This window comes from Cyprinodon tularosa, unplaced genomic scaffold (assembly GCF_016077235.1).
Source record: "Cyprinodon tularosa strain WSP-4 unplaced genomic scaffold, ASM1607723v1 ctg124, whole genome shotgun sequence".
In the NCBI taxonomy this organism is placed as follows: Eukaryota; Metazoa; Chordata; class Actinopteri; order Cyprinodontiformes; family Cyprinodontidae; genus Cyprinodon; species Cyprinodon tularosa.
In genome coordinates, this window is record NW_024038048.1 from 2,684,730 (window position 1) to 2,708,101 (window position 23,372).

At 38.3% G+C, this 23,372-nt stretch overlaps 1 protein-coding gene across 2 annotated transcripts; it reads left to right on the forward strand.

Moving 5' to 3' along the window:
- The first annotated feature begins 1,825 nt into the window (after window positions 1–1,825).
- Window positions 1,826–22,933, forward strand: agpat3 (1-acylglycerol-3-phosphate O-acyltransferase 3). 2 transcript variants are annotated; one of them, XM_038276367.1, is made up of 10 exons: window positions 1,826–2,046; window positions 15,161–15,218; window positions 15,340–15,571; window positions 17,782–17,951; window positions 18,057–18,218; window positions 18,546–18,699; window positions 18,783–18,885; window positions 20,269–20,344; window positions 20,435–20,633; window positions 21,220–22,933. In XM_038276367.1, the coding sequence occupies exons 3-10, from the start codon at window positions 15,394–15,396 to the stop codon at window positions 21,309–21,311; spliced, it is 1,134 nt and encodes a 377-aa protein (XP_038132295.1). In that variant the 5' UTR covers window positions 1,826–2,046; window positions 15,161–15,218; window positions 15,340–15,393; the 3' UTR covers window positions 21,312–22,933. The 2 variants fall into 2 exon arrangements, with proteins under 2 accessions (XP_038132295.1, XP_038132296.1); XM_038276368.1 differs by lacking the exon at window positions 1,826–2,046 and adding an exon at window positions 9,709–9,983.
- The last annotated feature ends 439 nt before the right edge of the window (window positions 22,934–23,372 follow it).

Genomic DNA, 23,372 nt, shown 5'->3' on the forward strand with positions numbered 1-23,372 from the left:
TGTTTTAAAACCCTGACATAGAAATACGCTTTGTTTTTGTTTCTTTAGAAGAAGAAAAAAACTGTAGTTAAGCATAGAACTTAAAAAGCAAGCTACCGATATAAAGATCTAGAAAGTGAGGCAACCCTGGACAAATTTTGATAGGAGTGAGGCCCTTCAGGACGTAATGGGTGCTTAGCCCTTACATCCTGACACAACTTCACTAAATTAAAAGAATGTATATATAAATTAATCCTAGTTAACATTAATAAAATAACTCTGAGAACTGAATGTGGAGTTTTAAATAACTGTAACCCATAACTACCAAAATTCGAAACCTTGTTTTTTTTTTGAATGAATATTATTAGGTCTTACTGAAAGTTTCATTGTTGTTTTATCTTTTTTTTCCACTTTTATTATATTTTTAGTGTATACTGTTACTTTTATTCTTTTTTTTTAACAGTTCTCATGTATTTTCTGGGGCGCTGGACCCCAGGAAGACTAGTTGCTGCTTTTGGACAACAAATTGAGATCCTAATAACAAATACAACTTTAAATCAAACTAGATGACTTATGTGTTTCAATTTTTATTTTGTTTTTGTTTTGCTAAAGCAAAATTTCAGTTTTATTCATATTTTTTAAAGTGTTTAGGCACATTGTATGGGTAAAAAAAAAAAGAAAAAAGAAAATGGAGTAATATTTGGAGGCCCATGATGGCAAGCTTGGTTTGCTCTGTCCCGTTCTTTTAGATTTTAAGGAGGTATCTGAATCAGATTAGTACATATTTAGGAAATAGGAGACTTGGTTCACTTTCAAAGAACCAGATACTACAGCTGTATTAAAAAACAAAGAAAATATGTAGAGCTGATTGCAGCTTTTTTAGCTGAATGGGTGTAATATGAGGGAAAATGAGAAAAACCCAATAAGACCAGAAGTCAGGAAAGGATTAGGGCTACTGGGAGAAAAAATTACTGATTTTTACATTTTATTTCAGTTTAATATGGGAAAAAAGTCAGAATTCTGACTTTAATCTAAGAATTCTGACTTTTTTCTCAGAATTCTGACTTTAATCTCAGAATTCAGACTTTTTTCTCAGAATTCTGACTTTAATCACAGAATTCTAACTTTTTTCCTCAGAATTCTTACTTTAATCTCAAAATTCAGACTTTTTTCCTCAGAATACTGACTTTAATCTCAGAATTCTAACTTTAATCTCAGAATTCTGACCTTTTCCCTCAGAATTGTGATTTTGATCTAAGAATGTTGACTTTAATCTCAGAATTCTGAAATTTTTCCTCAGAATTCTGACTTTAATTTTATTTTAAGTCAGAATTCTGAGGGGAAAAAAAGTCGGCATCCTGAGAATTTTGACTTCAATCTCAGAATGCTGACATTTTCCCCATATGTGGGCGACAGTGGCGTTGGATGTAATCGAAGGGTTGACGGTTCAAGCCCCGACTCCGACTTTCATTGTCGTTGTGTCCTTGGGCAAGACACTTCACCTGCATTGTCTACTGATGGTGGTCAGAGGGCCCGGTGGCGCCAGTGTACGGCAGCCTCGCTTCTGTCAGTGAGCCCTAGGGCAGCTGTGGCTACAATGTAGCTTGCCACCATGAGTGTGTGTGTGAATGGGTGAATGAATGTAGTGTAAAGCGCTTTGGTCAGGTCTCCTAACTTGAATAAAGGCGCTATATAAGTACATGCCATTTACCATATTAAACTGAAATAAAATGTAAAAATCAGTGAAGTTTTTTTATTTTTTTCAGTGGCCCTAATCCACTTCCGTAGATCAGGACTGGGTTTTCCTATCGATCCGTGGAAATAAATGAGGGGCCGGACCGGATGTAGGACCAGCAGCTACCTTCAGCTGAAATGTGCTGCTTTAACGGACAAACAATAGAGTCCGTCTAAATCCCTTCACCTGAAGTCAATTCTGCTGCATTTTTTTCCCCCCAGGAAAAGGAGGAGCAGACAGCCTGCGTTCATTTACAGATGCACTTTACGCCCTCCTTTGGAGCAGAAAGCAGAAAAAAGTGTCGCTAAATCCACAGACTGATCCTCCTGCAGGTAAGAACAGAGAACCGTTACTGACTCCTGCTGCCAATGTCAGCAGCTAACTAGCTTAGCTTAGCTGCAGTCTCTAAATTAAACACGACGTTGTCAGCGTGGATAAAGTTGACTTTTATAATCACTTCGTTGTTAATGAAAATTCTCCCACATTCAGACCTAAAACATTTTTTTTTCACTGCGACACAAATGTAGCTAACTAAGCATGCTAGCAAGCTAGTATGGCTCCAGCTCTCTGAGTTGCAGCAGTAGTTTTACTTTGCAGTGTTTTGCTGCCAGATTTCACCCATTTAAATAACGATCACAATTCTTGCAGTTTATACATATTTTAATTTCAAGGCGAATATTTCCTCGCCGTCAAGTTTGAAGTTATCTAGTTGTTCTGTAACCGCATAAAGCCATGTGTGTGTGATAAGATAAGCTCTGTCAGTGCTGGCCAGTTCTTTCAGCCTGTCGTGTCGCAGCCTGGCATTTAGATCCACATGGAGTTGCAAGACAGTTTAGTCATGACTCATTATAAAAACACAAGTGACCTGCAGCACTCACACCCGCATAAAGGTTACCTGAGTTCATCTAATTATTCCTGCATATGAGGAGCAGAGTGTAATCTTGGAATAGAGGAGCCTGAAAAGTGAATGTTATTCTGATAGGGATTATTTTGTTGCTAATGTGGATAATCTGATGTTGGATGTTTGGTGTACTTTTGCCTTTTGACTTTTTTTTTTTTTTTTTAAAGCTGTGTCACTGTATTTTTGGTCTTTTTGACAAAAAACCACTAACATAGGCAATACTACATTTAAGGGGAAGTGCACTAGTTCCTCCTGGCTTTTAAGCTATTTGTGTCACAGATGCATTCAGTAGAAAGGATATTGCATTATTAAAACCTTCAAAAATATTTTGTTTTTTTGCAAAGCATAAAACTATATTCATGCACATCAAGGGTGTAACTTTGTGATGAAAGTTGGTGGGGACACTCTGGTGATGGCTGATTGACCTGCAGTTACTCAACCCGAATGCTTTCCATGCTTTTTTGTATTTTCCAAAAATTTGCCCAAATATATATTTATTGCGTGTTGCATATCCCAGTAAACCTGTTCACATTTAAATCTGCAGATCTCCCTACTTCTCTCTGTGCTCTGTTTAAAAAAAGATTTATGACTCTCTTTACTAATATAATGATGCCAGAAACAAACGTTTAAGATATGCAGAAGCTCTGCAGTCTGATTCTATCTGTAAAATAAGAATGCAAATCTGTTAATCTGTTTATTTTTTCCATAAATCAATTAAGAATCTGATAGCAGAAGGTTCCTTAAAGAAGATTTTTTTTTTTTTATGAAATTTAACCAGGTGAAACAAACTTTTCCACTTGATGAGTTCTGGATAGAGCACATTGACATATGAAAACATTTTTTTAACTTGAATGCAATATATATATATATATATATATATATATATATATATATATATATATATAATTTTTTTTTTTTAACAAAGTATAATTACTGCTCTAAGTGGGTCTCTCTGTCAGCTAAAAGCATGTTTTAGAGTCTATACTCCAGTTAACGAATAATCAATTACTAACTTAATTGACGATTATTTCAATAACCAACTAATCACGATTAAGCCGATTAATTGTTTTAGCCCTATGTAGATTATTTAAAGCGCTATGTTCTTTTGATTGCAGTGAATGTGCTCCTATGTTTATTTATCCAGGTCGAGGTGCTTTGATTTTTGCCGCATGGTGCATTGTATTGATGTATTGTACATGTCTCATACCTCAAACTAGTCTTTGTACTCCATCTTCCTATCTAGAAATACTTGCGAATACACTCCTGCTTATTAGATTTTTTTTCTCCTTTTTTTTTTAAATCACTATAAATCTGAAAGGTTTTTTCTGTTACATATTCAAGCCAGCCAATCTGAGCCGAGGCTGATTTCATTGAGTTGATTATAAAAGGGAAAAAGAGAAGGGCTCTCATTGTGGGATTATTAAAAATTGTTTGTCCTTTTTCTCTTAAAACCTTTCCGTCACAGACACACAGCTATTCTCCTTAAGTTTCAAAACCTTTATCACTTCAATCTTTTCTAGTTTTGCAGATCGGTGGCCATGTACCTTCATCAGGCCTAAATAAATGGTATAAAAAGTAAAGACAGGCCAAACTTTGCACCCAGGTAGTCTTTTGACTAGTGCCGGCTCTGCACACATTCACATCGCTAATTAAATTTTAATGTAAAGCTTCCTGCTCTGAGAGATCTATATGTCAATTCCAGGCTGAGACTGTGGGCTGCTTCGTACAGTCATCTTTATTTCTGCTCAAGATGTTTTTCATGTTCAGTCTAGTTTAATGAAGGTCTCAAACATCATCAACTAGTTTTTTCTTTGCCTTGAACCAAAGTGTGGAAATAAATGCTTTGTTGAGCTCAGAAAACATGGTGCAAATAAAATAAAGTGTCCTGATTAGAGGTCTACTTCCAAACGTGTTTGAACAAAGTTCAGTCTCATGTGGACACGTACTGGTAACCCATTGATCTCCCTTATCCACCTATCGTTCCCTCTGGTGGCCTATGGGACTTTGAGGTATATGTGCATTGATAAGAGCTTATCAAAGAACTGATTTCTTGGAAAGAGAAATCAAATGCTTTAATGAATTTAGACGGTAATTTATTATTCAATATTAGGAGAGAATAGGTAAGAGCACAGAGGCTTTAGGTGCATTGATTTCACCCCTTTGCCATTAGTCCTCTCTTTCTCCCAACACCAGGAACAAGGCGGTTGGGTATCGCTGGGTCTTATTAGTCACTGCCTGCCTATTAGTGTGGCCACATCCCCACAAAGTGCTGAGGCAGCTTTGAAGGGGTTTATAATCCTGTTTTAGGAACGCAGAGCCATTCAGCTTGAACTAATTGTTTGTTAGACTTGTCTTTTCTGGAATAACCCAATTTCAGATGAGTAGGATACTAAATATGAGTAGTTAGGGGGATTATTTTACACTTTGTTGAAAATGTCAACATAGTTTGCTGCTAATTCTGATGTTATTTTATAGCTTTATGTTGGCCTGGCCTTCTTTTTGTGTCGGCTAATCAATGTTCCTTCTGCATGAATAAAATGTCTAGAGGGTTGGGATTTTAAATCCTTTTAAAAAAGATTGATCATTTAAAGTAAAAACACTTTATTATAATTGAACTTTATTAATCTCACCCTGGAGAAATTTACCTCTGCACTTAACCCATCCCCTTGGGGAGCATTGTGGGGGTTAAGGGTCTTGCTCAGGGACCCAGAGTGCCGTCTGTGGGGATCGAATCGGGTACTTGTAACCTTCTCAGAGCACAAGCGCACTGCTCTAACTACTAGACCAAAACTCACCTAAGCCACTGCATGCTGTACGTATAGTGGCTTTTTGCTTTAGCATAGATTTGTTGCAACTTAATTGTATGGACTATTAACAGCTTCTCTGTTGCAGTTGATAACATGCAGATGAGCTATCAATAAATCAGGTTGTTTGAGCAGAGACGTTTCTATTACATGCAGGACAGGGCACCTCAGGACATGTGGCCCGCTTGATTAAAATGGCAAATACAAGTATTTGGTCTTCTATGATTATTATTATTTTTTTAAAGATGCACTGATCTAACAATCAGTTCAGATATTTGCTTTCATTATTGGCAAATTAGCTGCATCAGGTATCCATCAGGCCATTTCTTTTTTTTATTATTATTATCATACACAGCAATACAGTTACAGTGAGTTATAGGCTGCTGCAAGATATTTTATATAACATTTTTAAATAGGTTTGACTTGTACTTTATTTGGAAGTGTTTTTTTTTGTTGCTCCTATTGTACATTTTATTTGTGTTAAATATTTTAGTTTAGAGCTGAAACAATGAATCTGATTGTGATTATCCGGTTATTGAAATAATCGTCAACTAATTTAGTAATCGATTAATCGTTAACTGGAGTATAGAGACTGTAAAATATGCCTTAAGCTGACAGAGCGGCCCACTTGGAGCAGTAATTATACTAACATTTAAAAAAGAAATTTAAAGCTACTGTGTGTAACTTTTAGCGACATCTAGTGGTCAGACTGCAGACTGCAGCAACATGAACATCTCCCCCCCCCACCCCTTTTCCCCCCCAACAGTACGGCGAGCGTTACGGGACAAAATGTCTTCCACGACGTCCGCATCACCTACCTTCTCAAGTGATGAGGTTTGTTTACATAGATAATTTTACAGATAGTATTTCATTAGTCTGTGTAGGGTATAGATTTCATGTAGACTTAAGATAATAAATATACCCGTTATTTTTTCTACATCGTTGTGACATTTTGGCGATCTCGCAATCGCTAGTTTGTTTGCTCTGCGCTGCCGTAGCGCAAAGATGTCAGCCTCCATGGCTGCGAGACCCGCTCCTATGTAATCATAAATAACGAATTCTAAGGCAACGCAAATATTAAGGTTAAGAGGCTGAGCTCATAGATGATGATAAAATAACATAGTTATGTATAATATATTACATTTCTGACTGTATATCCCTGTAATTATTACACACTGTAGCTTTAAACATTTTAAATTTAAGATAAAAAAAATATTTTGTCAGTCAAGTGGAAATGTTTTAGTTTCACCTGGTTTAATTTTGTAAAAAATCTTCTTTAAGGAACTTTTTGTTATCCGATTATTAATCGATTAATCAAAAAAACAATATTGACAGATTCATCGTTTTGCAAAAGAGTCTTTAGTTGCAGCCCTATTATAGTTCTATGGAGAGAGTTGTAGTCTAAACATCCAATAAGCAGTTTTACAGTCTCGAAATATTTATATTAAATGCCTATAATGTTGTACAAATGACAAAAGTTTCATAAATTCTCAAATATTGTGATTTTGGAAAGTATACAGAAACTGCCTTAAAATGGCTGTTGTTTTTTGGTAAATGATTGGTTTGTTACTATGGCTCTATTCGCTTCATATCACTGTAAACAACCCAGAAACTGGAAGATATGTGGCTGCTTTTATTTCCTCTCACCAACAGCAATATTTTTCTATGTTCTTCCTAAGTACAGCAGTGTTCCTTAAAGCTGAAGTCTGTAAGTTTTAAAAAATCACTTTTTTGTCATATTGGTTAAAACTGTCCCTATGCCCAGACAGCAGTACATGTGATATGTAACCTGTGAAAAAAACTGCTTCAATTGGTCCCGCCTACTGCCTGTATTTCAATCTGGAAAGAATAATTCGGGACAAGTCAAAACAACCAATCACAGCCAGAGGAGCGTCTGATGGAGTGTCAATCACAGCTCACACACGCTGAATCCCCCCCCCCTTTCTGGTCGCATGCGGTAGCCGCGCAGATGCTGTGAGAGGGGTGGAGCTTGGAGGTGGGGCATGAGTGAAGCAGAGAGGGTGGGGGAGTGGCATGAAACCTGTTTTTCTTCAAATTTTTAGTCGAAGTCTGCTCTCTTCTCAATGTTACAGACTGCAGCTTTAAGGTAGTTTGGGTCCAGGGCAGCGCACTAATGCCATGTGAAGAGTGTGGGCAGTGAAACATGAACAGAATTCACTCTTCAGGGATCACAATATATTTTTATCTCCTTCTGGTCTCTGTGCCTGGTGGTGGGGCCTCCGGGTGGGTCTGTGACCTTTAACAGCGTTCTTCTTTAACGTCGGACAGCTTGTCTCCACAGTCTCACTGAAATCATGAACGTTTCTCTTAAAGGAGTGGTGTTCTATTGTGGGTCATTTCCCTATGGATAATGTATCCAAAAATGCATTGATTGCGTGCAAACGTTTTTTATTTATTTATTCTTATTCCATTTAAATTGCCTGTCCTTATTTTTTGGTACACCTTGAACCTTTTGCAGTTTACCATTTTGCAGACTCAAGCAAGCTTGTATCAGAGAACTGCTGATGCACTGTGGGCATATTTCTTTAAAATGTCCAAACCCTGGAAGTTGTATCTTACAGTTTTTAGTTTAGCAAACAATAAACAAAAAAAAAAAAAAAAAAAAACATTTTCTGTTGTTTCTTCTGCTTTAGTAGAAAAGAAACCCCTGCCACTTTGTTTTTAAAAGATATAAATATAAAAAATATGACTGCGGATGTCTGGGGGACAGTGATTCGCCTACATGTGATGAATGCTGGCTTACCATAGAGGATAAATTCTGAACAGTTTGGTTTGTGCCTTCAACTCGTTGCCCATAGGAAGACGTTACTTGGGTATAACCTAACCAAATATCTTCAGAACAGCTCCAAATGACACAAAACTCATATGGGTGAGTAGAACATGATGTAATAATGTAAAATCAAGGGCCCAATATAAAAAAATAAAACCTGTGTTTCCCTTTAAAAATTTCGCTGTTGGAGCCGCTCAGATCACCACCTACAGGCGGTGTGCTGTCACTGGGAATCCCCAGCACCGGCTCCCTTAGGCCCAGTCGCGTACTGGTGGATTTCTTACTATTTGTGGCTGCTGGATGTAAACGTTGGTATTTTTCAGGTATGTGGTACAAACTGCAAGCCCCAGAATAATAAAGGCGAACATATTTTGCAGGCAGGTTTCAACATTTAAAGTTAATTTAGGCATTAATGAATTTTCTAGTAGAGTTATCATAGCGCTCTGCATCAGGAGCGCTGTCTGTCTCCCGGCCACCTTCCAGATCAGCTTCTCTGATTGGTTGATGTGGCGCATCGAGCAGCAAAAGTTATATTTTTCCAACTCCAGCATCTCTTCTAGTTAAACTTTGAACATTGGAGTGAAGATTTCAGGGGAAAAACAGGATGTAAAGTATGTCTTTATTTTAGTAAAGGGCGTGAAATGTATGGCCGTACGCATTGCTAGCTAAAAGCCTGATGCTGGCCCTTTATTGGTACTCATACTCACAAAAATAGTGCCTGATCTTTGTGGCTGGCTTACAAATACAGAATAGGAAATTAAATTATTAACATACTGCAAAAAACAAATCATTGGAAATAACCCCAAATATAAACTAGTCAAAAAACAATTGAAACAAAATTCAAAGTAAAGAAATGTTCCTCCAAAAGAGAGCATCGAGGCCGATGGTTACTCTGGAGGAGCTGTAGAGATTCCCAGCTCAGGTGGAGCAAGCTGTCAACAGGAAGTTATTTTTTTATTTAAAAAAAGGGGAATTTTAATGCAGCAAAATGAGGCGAATTCAAGCAGTACGAATACTTTATAAAAGGCGGACATTGGCAGGTAGAAGAAACACAGAGGTGTATTAGATTAAATTCAATCATCTCTGGAATCTGTTAGCTTCTTAATGTAAGGTCATATCAGTAGGTGGCTAAAGCCCTGATTTCTAAGAAAATCTTGTACCACAACAGATGCCATCAGTGTCCTGGTAGAAAGAAGCGTGTCTTGTTCTGTGTTAATGGGATGTGACATATTCAGGGTGCACATAGCCTTCTAATCAGCCCTAATCTGATCCTCTGGATTAGAGGATGTGAATCCAAGACTCTGCTTACTGTACATGTGCAGCTCCTGCCTTCCAGAAGTAAACCATCTTTCTACAGAATCTCTAAAGATTATTCATTTTGGCTGCAATTTGCTTGGATCGCTCTCTCAGAATGGAAATGCATTCTTTTTGGTGACATTTAAAAAAAAATATATTTTTTCCTTGCTGCTGATGGGCAAGGCTTTACTCAGCGCACAGCTTCTTCGCCTATGCTGATCTGGTCCTGGGATCTGGCTGTATTCTGCTGTCATCATCATAATCTCCCCTTTTCCCAACTGTGGGATTATCGCGGCTATGAAGCAGGCCAGCCTGTAACCATCCACTGCTCTGTGTGGGCTTTTACTTTCATATTTTTGTACTTTTTGGCTTTGGTGGGATCCAAAGAGCCAAAATGCTGAACCAGAGTGCTGTCATAATCTTCACAGGAATCTGTGGGGCCATGGTGTTCATGGCCTTGGCCTACTATGTCTACTGGTAAGTTCAACGAAGGACAGGTGTTTAATTGTGCGGCTGTGGTATGACAGGATGTGTCCAACCGGATTTTACTATGCTTTTTAGAAGATCCTCTACGTGCATCTTAGGTGTTTCTTGGTATTTAATCAGTTTTAAAGTTTGCCTCACTTTTCCTCTGGTGTCATTTGCATTTTGAAACTTTTTATACTGTAAATGTCAACAGAAATATGGTAATTTTTTTAGCATAAATGCTATATTTGGGTGATGTAGAGCAGAGGCAGCAACCCAGCCTTAAGCAGCTTTAACCCAATCAGCATTACTTATCTTTTCCTCCAGGCTGTTTGCTCACCATTGAGGCCTCTATTGTGTTTAACTACATATATTTTTTACACCGAGCCACCTGTACATGTTTTCCTTCTCTCATGCTACAGGGAAGGAGGGAATGAATGAATATGTTTGTTTTGGTTTTGGGAGAACAAGAAGTAAAACAAACTGACAGGAAAGGTTGTTTACAGATGTTCCAGGTTTGTTTTCCACACTGTTGGCTGATAACAAAGGCCAGCTGCACTGAGGACGGGTTGGATTGCACATGAAAGTGTATTAATCACAATTAACCATTAAACCATCTTTCGAAAGCTATGTCAAACTCTTTATTTAGTTGAGTCTCTTGTAGTTTACATGTTTGATCTTGCTCATTGCATAAATGGACTCGGAAAGGAGTGTCTTCAGAAAGAGGAATGAGAGCAAAGTTCATGTTGTATTTGGAAATGCCTCCGTCTGCCTGAGCCCAGCATGCTGCAGCAGCAAAGCATTTGGCCAAGCAGGCAGTCTGGTTGGCAGCTTGGGGTGAAACAAACCAACAGTTTCTGATCGTTGAGACTGAGCCACAATAAGATAGAAATCATATTCCTGATTGTAGAAAAATCAAGACATCGAACCTTAATGTGATTTGTTTGTTTTGGAATCATTATGATTATTTGTTTTAGATGAATGTGAGAGACCGCTAAGGGAGAAGCGAGTCCTTTGTCGGCTCGTGTGCAAACACGGCTGTTGGTAACCGGTTATACAGATAGGGGTTTCCACCCACAGTCGTCATGGAAGAGAGGCTTTTTTTTTTACCCACACTTGGTGCAGGTGTCCTATGCTGCTTTCTGGAGCATTTCGTCTAACAGGGACCCCCTATCTGACCAATGAACCTCGCTTCATGTAGATTAGAAGTTAGTTTTAATCTTAAACAGTCTTTGTTGTGCTGCTTATTGTAACCTGAATCAGACTTTGCAGGCCTGTCTGGAATATAATGTACTTTAAAAAATTTTTTTTATCATTGCAGTGAAATTCAAACAAATCTGAATAAAGCTTCCATTCTGTTTTGCTTACTCAGTGCTAGCGGTTATCCGTTTTCCTTCATTTAAAGTCCACCTTTCATGGGTACTTTGACTATTACACAGTATGAGATTCAAATTTTGTGATAACCGTGAGGGAAGAATCCCACAGTTTCATGCTTTTTGCGGTATTTACAAAGCAATTGTTAGCATAGCTGTTAGCTTCAAGCAGGGGAGGGTTGGCTTTAATCTCCCTTTTACTTGCCAGAAAAACCTTTGGTCACTTGGGTCCTTCATGTACCTTTAACAAGGATCTTCTCCTAAATGCTTGGAAAATTAAACTGAATTGTTTCTCTTGCTTTATTCATTACCTTAGAGAAAAGAGTTGGGTTTGGTGTTGATTAATTGAGTTGTCTGAAGCTTCTTGCTAGGAACGGATATAAAGTTTACTGTAGGTGTTGAAGCTGGGTTACTTAGGCGTGGAAATACTTGGTTCACAAGCAGAGACGCCTAATTAAGGAGGCATGGTGAAGTCTTCTAATGATACTGCCACTTGTGGCCAAAGCACGGAACTGCAGCACTCTTCTGCTCGTTCTTGTAGCACACGCTCATATTTGACAAGTTTGTTTTGTGTCTGTGTGTTTAATGTGTTTTATTTTTAACTTTGTTCACCTTACTTTGAGTTGCCATTTGTGTCCGAGTTGAGCTGGATGCCGGTCGCCTCTGTATCCAGAAAACCCATCTTGAGTATAACGCTTTGTTTGCTAGGTTGGACCCATTCAACATGGACACGCAGGACGTCACATCAGCATGACTGTGCGGGAACTTCTGACCTGATGTAAATTCAGGAAATAGGCTACAGGCTTACAGATGAATTGGGGCTGAACTACTGAGGTGTCAGTCTGCTCATCAAACAATATTGTAGCCAAAACAGTCAAATAAAAAGGCTATTTTAAAGATATTGTTCAGTAAAAATGTCCATATTGTCTTTATAAAGTAATTATAATGCTATGTAACCTAAGTTGTAAAGCTTGTGCATTTGAATAAATGAGTAAAACATGAATAAAACCGTGATTTTAAAAGGGAAGAAAAGTGAATGGAAACATGCATTAGCTGTTTGAGAAATGCTCAGCTTTTCTAACAAAGTACAGGAGTTATTTAAAAGCTGTTGTTAATGGCTGCCTGGCAGGTATGGAGTGGATTTATCCTCACCACTCTTCGTTTGGGATTTGGTCAAGCATGTTTGTCTAATAATTACCAACCTCTTAGCTTTTGAGATAAAATGTACCATGATCTGTTATTGACAAAATGGTCCCATCTTTAACATGATACTGAGACATTTAAGCAAACTTAAAGCTGATAAACCTCAGATCTGTAACTAATTTAATCCTACATTTTGACATTCACTGGCCCCAAAATATGACTGGAACTAGGATGAAATATGTTGCTTTTTTTCCCTGCTTTTCTGGAAGTTATGTCCTTAGAAACTCAGCGAGCAAAAAGAAGCAGCAACTTTTATTAGAGAAAGGCCTTTATTGGGTCATTTATTGTTACAGGGAGGTCCTGATGTTAATACATCTAATTAATGTTGGCTAAGCTAAAGCATGATTGGTCGGTTTACTGAGATAATTTTAAATTCATCATTTTTGTTTGAACATATTGTAAAAAAAATTGCATATATCTCTGCATCTCTGCAGTGTTGAATTCATATCCGTAAACATGACAGTGGCTTTCTAAGTACTTATTATAAGCAGAGGATCCCATGTAAAACAAAAATATAACAGAGTTTGCTGTTTTACCAAAGCCAGTCAGTGGAGCCGTCCTGGAGAACCGAGGGGTTTTTAGACCACAGATTAGAAATTTTGGTCAGAACTGCATTAAAATGGGCTTAACTTACACTAATGGGCTTTGCTGCAGATGTGGGAACCCTCCATTCAGGATTGTTTGTTCTGTTGTCCACTTTCTACACAAGCTGTGATTGTCGATTTAACCTACCGGTACATTTCTTCCTACATGAGGCCTCCTTTTGTAATCATTTTTTTTTATTAAATTGACCTACAGTTTAGTGTGTGAATCATTAAAAACATTGTAGCTGTTATAATGTCTGCTTTAAACAAAAAAAAGAAAATCGGATACGTTTCGATTTAGACCAGCATTCCTTGCAGGAGCAGCCTGGACTTGGATGTGGGACACAGGGTCATCTTGGGCTGAGGCTATTAATCATTTATTAGATCATAATTTCTTATTCTTCACTATAATAAACCAGAATTCACATTACTAATTAATCTGATGTCAAAAAGATTTTTTCCTTTTAATTTTCTACCATTCTGGCTTTAATTATATATTTTGAAAAGTAAAAATTTCAAGCTTTGTGCAAACAAGATACTTCTTAACCAAACGCCATTCGATTCTATATGGAATGATAACTTTGAGTAATGGTATATTTTTACAGCATAGAAGAAATTATACTCAAACACTGTATCTGGATTCAGTACTAATTTGCTAAAAAGTCCATCTCACATATTTTTGTTGTTCATTTTAGATTTCTAGATTTTATTCACAGTAAAGGAAAATACCCAAATCTGTTGATAAATATATTTATATTCATTGATTGGGCATTCTTTTATCCTCATTTTATATAGAATTTTCTATTTGGGATCAAATTATTTCCTGGATATCAAGTGTAAAATTTTTGTATTGTGAAATCCCTAGTCATGTTAAGACTGGGGTGTCCAGATAGTTTTTTTCCCTTGGTCATAAAAACTAAACAAATTATTTGCAAATTTTTTTATTTTTTTTATTTTACCTGCTCTGTTATTTTTTCTACTTTATTAGAATATTGCACATTTATTTTTTTCCAATTTAAAATGTTTGCCTCAAAAAATGAAATTTTTATTTATGTATTTTTTTTGGTGTTGAATCTTCCCAACTTTCCTGGTTTAGAAAATGTTTATTTGAAGCAGGAATATTCAGGGCATCTAAAACACTGAGCGGGTCACCTTTTGGGAAAAAAAATAAATAAATACATAAAAGTTCTAATAATTTGACAATACAAACATATTGGCATAAATCTAATGTGTTTTTAAAGCATTCATGCAAATTTTAACATCTGTCTAAAGGAGGCTTTTTCCATTTTAAAGAGAAAAAAAAATTAAGTCCCGTTAAAGTGTAATTTCTCACAATTTTCAATAAAAACTATTATGCCCATACTGCCTTTACTTCAGGCCTAGATTAAAGATGCCAATGTACATGTTAAAGGGATAGTTCGGTATTTTTGACATGAATCTGTATGGCATCCCGATCACCAGCGGCATGCAATCACACTGACTTACCCCTGGCAGCGTCCTGTGAGCAGAGTTATCGTCCAGTTTTGGTCAAGCCGAAAGTAGTCCTGCAGGTTTTTAGGAACAGCGAAATAAAACGTTTCTCTTCCCAAAACATTATGTGTCCAAAAGAGTGATATTTTCGCATCCCAAAAACATTGTAGTTGAAAAAGTCACACGTCGTTATCAATTGGTCCTATTTTCTCTCTGTTCGTATCAGTGCGCGCCGTCATTCAGACAGCGAGCCCAACAACAGCCATGTCTCCTTCCGCGGCGGAGGAGCTTGCTGTGGTGCGAACTGACAGAACTGACTAACACTCCTGGATAGGTGCTGAAACTTCTTTAAAAAAAACTTAGCGAAAGTCCAGCTGCCTTCCAATTTAAGCCTTTTTGTTGTTGCTGTGACCAAGATGACTTTTTACTGGCTTGTTAAATAAGACCCAATGCTGAGACAGAGAGACTATTTTATTCTTATATGGTAAATATGTTTGCACGAATAGTGCTGTGGTCTTCCCTCATCGTTTACTGAGTTCCTCCTCTGTTCTGTTCACAGGTCGGTGGTTTTGGCTGAAGGGCCGTGTAAGCGCGGCTTGTAAAGGAACTCCACCGTGGTAGGGGCCACCTGAATATTTTTATTTCCGTTATATGTGCATCACATTATAGTGTCTGAACTATTATATGGATGTGCAAACACTGGTAATGGTTCCTTTTTGCTGTCCCTGCTGTGCTCAGGTTGGTCGTAGTGTATAGAGAGGAGCCCGCTCAGCCCCTCCAGGCCCCTCAGCCATGGCTCTCCTGGCTTACCTGAAGAGCCTGTTCATCCTGCAGCTGCTGATGGGCTTTGTGTTTGTGGTGAGCGGCCTCATCATTAACTTCATCCAGCTGTGCACGTGCATCCTCTGGCCGATCAACAGGCAGCTCTACCGCAGAATCAACTGCCGCCTCGCCTACTCTCTGTGGAGTCGTGAGTACATCACCCACCCCATGTTTCTTCTAAGTTTCACTTTAATGCCGTATTGCAAACATCTTCCTATTTAATAGTTTCTTTTTGTTTTCTTCTGGGTTTAGTAATTTGTAGGGGTGTAAAGAATCGTTTTGTATTGATGCATCAGTTCAACAGCCGATGATCCGATGCATCGACACGTCCGCAAGAGTATCGATTCATGTTTTTTTTTTTGCGCTCCGGTCTTTTTTTATCTATTTACTCCAGTGCTGCGGTGGCACTAAACAGAGGCATTATTATTTTTCAGTGAATGAGGTTACGATTTTGCTACTTCTTTGCTGTCGTTTCTCAAATAAAATGCATAACGATATTACAGCTTTCATTGATTTTATTTCAAATTTGAAGCATTGTCTAGCCTGTAAGGCAAAAAAGAGTTAACCAATTAATCAAATCATGTTTTATTCTTGAGTATCGAAAATAATCGAATCGTTGGGTCAGGAAATTGATACTGAATCAAATCGCTATAATGGGTGTGATTTACACCCCTAGTAATTAGATGGTGTTACTCTCACCTGACCAGGAAACTCTTCTTCCATTTCCATAGCTGCTTGTCCTATTAAAACCTTCCCCACGCATCAGATGCTTAGGATAATGTTTTATAATCTAACCCTGCTTTCAAGTTTATGTTAATGTTGCGATAAAGTAAAAAAGCTGCAAAGGTAGGAATTAGGAAAGCAACTAACATTTATTTTGCAAAGCGATTAATCTGTCAATTAATCTGTCGATTATTTTCTCGATTAATCGATTATAATCTGATAGCCAAAAATTACTTAAAGACTTTTTACGAATTTAAACAAGGTGAAAACTTAAACTTTTCGACTTGTGGAGTTCTGGATAGAGCATATTAACAAAGTTTTTTTTTTTAATCTTGAAGTTGTAGGGAAATCATATTTAAATGTCAATTAATTCTGGCTTAAACATGTATACAAATGTTCTCCTTATCAGACCATATTGTCCCAAAATTTAGAAAATTTCTATTTAAAAAAATCCTGTCTTAAAGGAATAGTACACCCAAAACATGATTAGCCTTCATTTTCTACTCACCCCCATGCTGAACAACACTCTGGAGTACTTTTTTGATATCTCAAATGTATCTGGAGATCTGGGAGGCTTCTTGCTGTCTGCTGACATTCAAATAATGGAGGTCTATGGCGCCCGAGGCAGAAAGGTCCATAAAAGTCCACAAAAAACGTGTCAATATTCCTCCATACTGCTCGTCCAATGTATTCCAAGTGTCCTGAGTGGGTAGCGTCCATAATTTACTCGAAACGAAGTCATTTAGAATGTTTTTAGAGCATAAACAGTAGTGTATAGGATTTCCTAAAAGCGCGTTCACGACTCTACGGAAACCGCGGCAGACCAAACCAGACGAAAGTGCGCATTCAGCTCGGCAAAGAACTCATGCTCTTCCTCAACACTGAAGTCCTCAGACATTTTTCTTTCGTTGTTTCTTTCTTTGCACAGGTAAACAGCACATTTCTTCTTCTACGGTTGCATTATCGGCAGAGCAGACGCTAACTCTAACTGCAACTTGCAAGATGCCTCCAAGAATCCGGCCACACTCAAACTTGCTTGTGAACCTTCCGCCACAACAATCCCGCCCCCTTGATAAACGACCAATCACTTTCACTTTATTCACTCCTGTAAAGCCGTGCACCACCCAGGAGAATTTGGAAATGCAATGGTTGGAACAGCCGCTTCCCAAATGCTAAATGTTCATTTATTTTTTATTTTGGTATAATTACAGCTCTAAGTGAGTTTCTCTATCAGCTAAAGGCACGTTTTAGTGTCTCTACACTCCAGTTATGATTAATCAATTACTAAATTTGTTAAAAAAATCCATCTGATTGATGGTTTAGCCCTTGTATGAGTACTTTTGCATGGCTCTTTATCTACCAAGTGTTTCCTGCACATCTGACAGAGGAAGCTGAGGCCACTGGCATGTCTGTTGAATGTTGAACTTTCACCTACTTCCACTACAAACTGACACATACCGCTCAGCTGCTGCTAACCTTTCACAGATATTTTAATCTGCTAAAAACCTCCCACATATTAACTGGATGGAAGACAAAACATTGAGCCCAAACGCTGGAACATTGTTGTGATTTTACTTTTTATTTTGATGTTAGTTTTTCTGTTCTGGTCCTTTGATTGTTGTTGTTCTCATTCAGAGCTGGTGATGATGCTGGAGTGGTGGTCGGGCACAGAATGCACCCTGTACACTGACCAGGCTACGGTGGACAAGTTCGGCAAAGAGCACGTCATCATTATCCTCAACCACAACTTTGAAATTGACTTCCTCTGTGGCTGGACAATTTGTGAAAGATACGGCGTCCTAGGGGTCAGTTTGGCTCCAAAGTGTAAACAACAGCATGGATGAAAAAAATTCCCAGGTGCCTGTTTTTGTATCGCTCTGACTGTAAACGTTTCCTCCTCGTCTCTACAGAGTTCCAAAGTGCTGGCCAAACATGAGCTGCTGAAGGTTCCTTTGATCGGCTGGACCTGGTACTTCTTAGAAATAGTTTTTTGCAAAAGAAAGTGGGAGGAGGACCGAGAAACTGTCTTTGCAGGCCTGGACAGGCTCAAAGACTATCCTGAATATATGTGGGTGCGTACTGCATGGACGTTTTGACGAGTAGCAAGAAATGTGTTGTAGGTATTATTCATATCCAGTCTGATAGAGGTTTGTAATAAACAGCCAAATATTGTCCCAAAACTGAGACGGGAGCTTGCAGACATCCGTTTCACTTTTTCTGTTCACTAAAAACATCATAACAGTAAAACTACTAGTCATGTTTTTCACATGTAATACAGTTTTTAAATCAGACATCCTGATAAATGAGGCAGAGTTGCGTCGGTTTACTCTCTGTCTGCTAGCTTTAGTGATTTTCCTCTCTGGTATTTGTGTATAAACGCAGCTTCTGTCTCCACACAGTTTCTGCTGTACTGTGAAGGCACCCGCTTCACGGAGAAGAAGCACCAAATCAGTATGCAGGTTGCAGAGAGTAAAGGCCTGCCCAAGCTCAAGTATCACCTTTTACCCCGAACCAAAGGATTCACCACCACAATGAAGTGTCTTAAAGGCACAGGTGCAGCACATGGCAACACACTAACGGGAAAAACTTATCGCACAGTTTTGTTTGTTTTGACTGAATTTGTCTCCGTGTTGCAGTCACTGCTGTGTACGATGTGACTCTAAACTTCAAGGACAACCAGACTCCCACCCTGCTGGGTATCGTCAATGGCAAGAACTACAAAGCTGACCTGCGTGTTAAGTAAGTTCAGCCTACGCCCTTTGTTCATTTTTCATTTTAATCAAGCATGAGATTATAATAAAGTTTTCCTCCCTCCTGCTCATTCGGTGGCTTCCTTTTTATCAGTCGGACGATGCAGCTGGCTGAAATCCAGCATCTTAATAGTTTCCAAATAATGGCTCCAGTGGTAGTAAAAACCTGCTTAGGAGAATGATTGATGAGGTCTGTTCATGTTGTTCGCTACGTTTGATGCTGGACCTCAATACATTATTGATTTTATTTCTATTTAAAATTGGTTATTTTAACCTGTAAGCAATGTATCATAACATAGCAGGTAGTTCCTGAGATTTAAATGAATTAGCAAGGTGCCCCCTAGTGGTTTAAAGTCAAAACTACAGACTGCATGTTTCCAGTGTTACTATTCAGTCTTAAAGCCTTAAAGTTTTCAGTTTTTGCCTACATCATTTTAAATACTGATAAGTCTTTAAAAAAAAGTCTTTATTAGTTGTTTTTAATTTTAAAAGATTATAAAAGAGATTCCAAAGATAAGATCAAGTTTTGTAGCTTGTAAGACATGATTTTGAGTTGCCTTTCAGTTATTATTATTATTATTATTATTATGATTAATGTTATTATTGATCTTGTTGTGAACAGCAGTTGGATATAAAATATGAACGACTAAAGCCAGGCGTACACTGTGGGATTTTTGGGGCGAATCTTTGTAGACTTTCAGCCTGATCGTGAGTCGTGTACTGCACAGGGGATGACGAGGGCTCATCAGCCTCTCACGACCACCTCCCGATCAGGAATCATGAGGTCTGGAGAAAATCAAACGTGTTGGACGTTGGATACGACTAAACTCCTGCAGTTTGGACGTACAGTGTGAGCTGTAGCTGCGTGCAACGACTGAAAAAATCACAGTAGAAGCCTGGGTTAACTTAAAAGTTTAAATACCTAATGGTATCTGAATCAGTCATAGCACAATTTCATATTCAATTCTTATCATGATGAAGTTAATAATGTGCTATTATTAACCCCTTACTCCTATCAGTCTTTATCAGCCATCTTAATATTATAAAAGGGTTTAAAAAGCATTACAATTAGTAATATAACTTAAATAAAAAGAAGAAAAAGTTTGAAAACTAGTTTAAGACCGGTGAGAGATGAGATTTCAGTATTTATATTGAACTATAACAGAGGTATAAAGTTGTGATTGCTACGTTTTATCTTTCCATTGCTGCTCTCATCTTATATTGCCCAACATAAAAAAAAAAAGTTTTTGTGGGTCCTTCTCTGTAAGATTAACTTTCCAGCGAATACCAGGGCCTGTTAATATACAGCTCATGTGGTGATTTGTTTTTGGATATAACTGAGGTCCATTTCTTGTTGATTTGTTCCATCCAGGCGTTATTCTGTGGAGGAAATACCAGACGATGAGCAAGAGTGTGGCGAATGGCTGCACAAGCTGTACCAGGAGAAGGTAAGCTTATATCTTTTGGATCAGGATCCATTTTGTTTATGATCATGTTGACGAATCGTACCACATTAAATCCAACCCTCTCTTTGTCAGGACGCCTTACAGGAACAGTACAACAAAGAAGGAAAGTTCCCAGGACCTACAATCATCCCTCCGCGCCGCCCTTGGACGCTGCTTAACTTCTTGTTCTGGGCCGCTCTCCTGTTGTCGCCCCTCATCAAATTTGCATGTGGCGTTGTCGTCAGCGGCTCCCCGCTCCTCATCATTGGTTTCATCACCTTCCTCGTCATTGGTAGGTTTCTGGTCCAGATGGCAAATCGGATTCAGATTCTTTCATGATGAATAAAAATCCAGGAGCACCCTATTTGACTTTTATTTACCTGGGATTTTGAGTTTTTCACATAAAATCCTTAAGGAATATTTTAAGTTACTGGTTTAACTTTACAAATTCAAGTACAATCTCTTCAAGGAATTGTAAATGATAAGTTTGACCTTTTTATGTGGTTGTCCAAAACAAACAAATTGACTTTGTTTTACAAGTTTGAAGAAGTTTTGTTTCCCAACCAGGAAGCTTTTTCATTTCAAAATGTCTGGATTAGTGTTGAGTTTCAAGCCCAACAAAGCCTCGTTATGGCTCAGAAATAGGCAAATTAAACTGGAAGAACAGGTCCACCCCTTAGGAATGGGGAGTAGTTGCAATATACGATACTGGTTTATGCCTGTGATTAAGAGGGAGTCGTTTAGGGTCGTTGTTGGGCTGTCTGACTAGTCTAGTGGATTATTGTTTAACTTTTTTGGAATGACTATGACCTGGATGACTGAGAATCTTCACCAGCATTTACCACTGTTGTTTTTGTTCCCTCTTTTGTCCTTCCCAGCCTCTGTAGCTATCCGCCGTCTCATCGGGGTCACAGAGGTGAAGAAAACAGGCTCCAGTTACGGGAACCAGGAGGCCAAGAAACAAAACTAAACTGTGTAACCCCCCTCCCACGTTTGGGACGGCCGCTCCTCCCCCCCGCGGCGTCTCGCTCCATTCTCCTCCTACCATCGGCTCAGTTGGTAGGCCGGGGAGGAGGCCACCTGTGAAAACATAGCGACACCAGAGTCAAATGAATCCTGCCGACACTAGTGTCTGAGAGAGAATAACAGAAGGTGCGGGAATATCGCTCTCTGGTGTATCACGGATTATAAGGAGGGGGGAGGGGGATGCAGTACTGAAAAATCACCAAACCATCATCTAAATCCCATTAAATCCCAATTACTAACAAGAATGAGCCCCTGAAATGTCTCTGAGGTCATTTCCTAAACTACATAACCCACGTTTGCAGATGACGTTTGGTTCCTTTCACCAGTTTTCTGTCTAAAACCAGGCTGTATCCGCTCCCCTTTCTCTCTGAGAGATTCTTGTGATGGAAATCGGTGCCTTTAGGCCCAGCCTGGCTTTCCTTCAGGTCACATCACACAAATAACTCAAAGCCTGCTTCATGTTTTATTTTGTACGCTCACCATCTCAGATTATACAACTAAACCACAAATCTAAACAAGTGGTGATCCACTGATCAGGACTGTGCTCAATATCTGACATCAGGCTCCAGATTTAAGACCATTTATGAAAAAGTTCCTCTCTCTGCTCTGAGCCATTTTTACTAGAGGAGGTAATATGAGTGATCTCTGTAAAACAGTGTTTACTAATAAAGGCAAAGAAAAGAGGCTCCAGTTATTATTATTTCAAGTTTCTTCATCTAATTCCTAATAAAAGCAGGTTAAAGGCTGAATGGATAAAACATCTTTTAATCCCCTTAGTGAAAGTTTCCACACTGAAGAGGAATATTAGAGGTTTTTGCAGTCTGGTTTGGAAAAAAGATTGGATCGGCTAATTTTCAGTCAGCAGTCTAAAACAAAACTGTTCTGAGAATCACTATTAATTTGTTTATACATATGAATCGCAGATTTATTTGCAAATTCCTCACCTGTTGGATCGGACAGGCTGGTGTCTGTTAAACTACAGCAAGGGCTCTGAAAACTGCTCCCATCAAGGATACCTGCATCTGTTACTGGTCTCTTTAAAACACTCGCTTCATGCTTTTCTTTCTCCCATCGATTTATTTCTCCTCTAAGATTTAGGAGTTTACGTATTCTCATCAACCTGAGCAGACATTCTCCGACCTCCTAAATGTGATGCTTCAACATGCCAAGTCCTGCCCCCTCCCCTGACATGGAAGTGCAGCTCGCTGTGGGACATGACTGGCAGCTGGTTCGAGCGGAGAAGGTCACCAACTGTCTTTATGTAGCCACACAGCTGTTAGCCTAGCCTGCAGTAGGAGTATTTTTAACCTTTGCCTTAAACCAAGCTTGCTCAGGCAAGGGATTGCTTATTTACCTCCCGTTGAAACGCATAACGCCACTTTTGTGTTGGAGATATTCGCCCTTCATTCCTCATATTACAGTAAAACATAAAGTAGGAGGAGCATATTGGTGAAACGACTGATTAACAGGAACTCTTTAAAGTTGAGGAAGTTCTTGGAAGGTTTTGTTTTTGATTAAAATCACTTAAAAACTTTAAAATGGAAAAAAATAGTTTGTTTAGCAAAAGAAAGAAGGAAAAATATTCTAATTTGATTAACTGATAAATAGAAAGTTGATTTTTTTTTTTATTCAAATCCTAGTTGTTTTATACAAGAAAATCTTTTATTATCCTTTTAAAAAGATTTCTAGGAAGTTTTTGGTTTCATTAAAGATTGAATATGACATATATATATATTTTTTGATTTCTTGATTATAAAAAGCAGGAAGGTTTTCACAATGCGGGTCCACCTGGGTGACGCATGATTTTAGTTGCGTTTTGAAATGATGAATGAAGTTTTCCGGGATTATTGCTCTGCAGCAGTGAAATGTCCTTTTCTTCTCTCTGTAGTCGCCTCTAACAGGACAGATTTCGTGCAAGCCTTAATTAGTATCGAGAGCTAAAAATGCCTCAATTTGTTGAATTAAAAAGATCCTTATAAGCATTTATATATGTGACTCTTTCAAT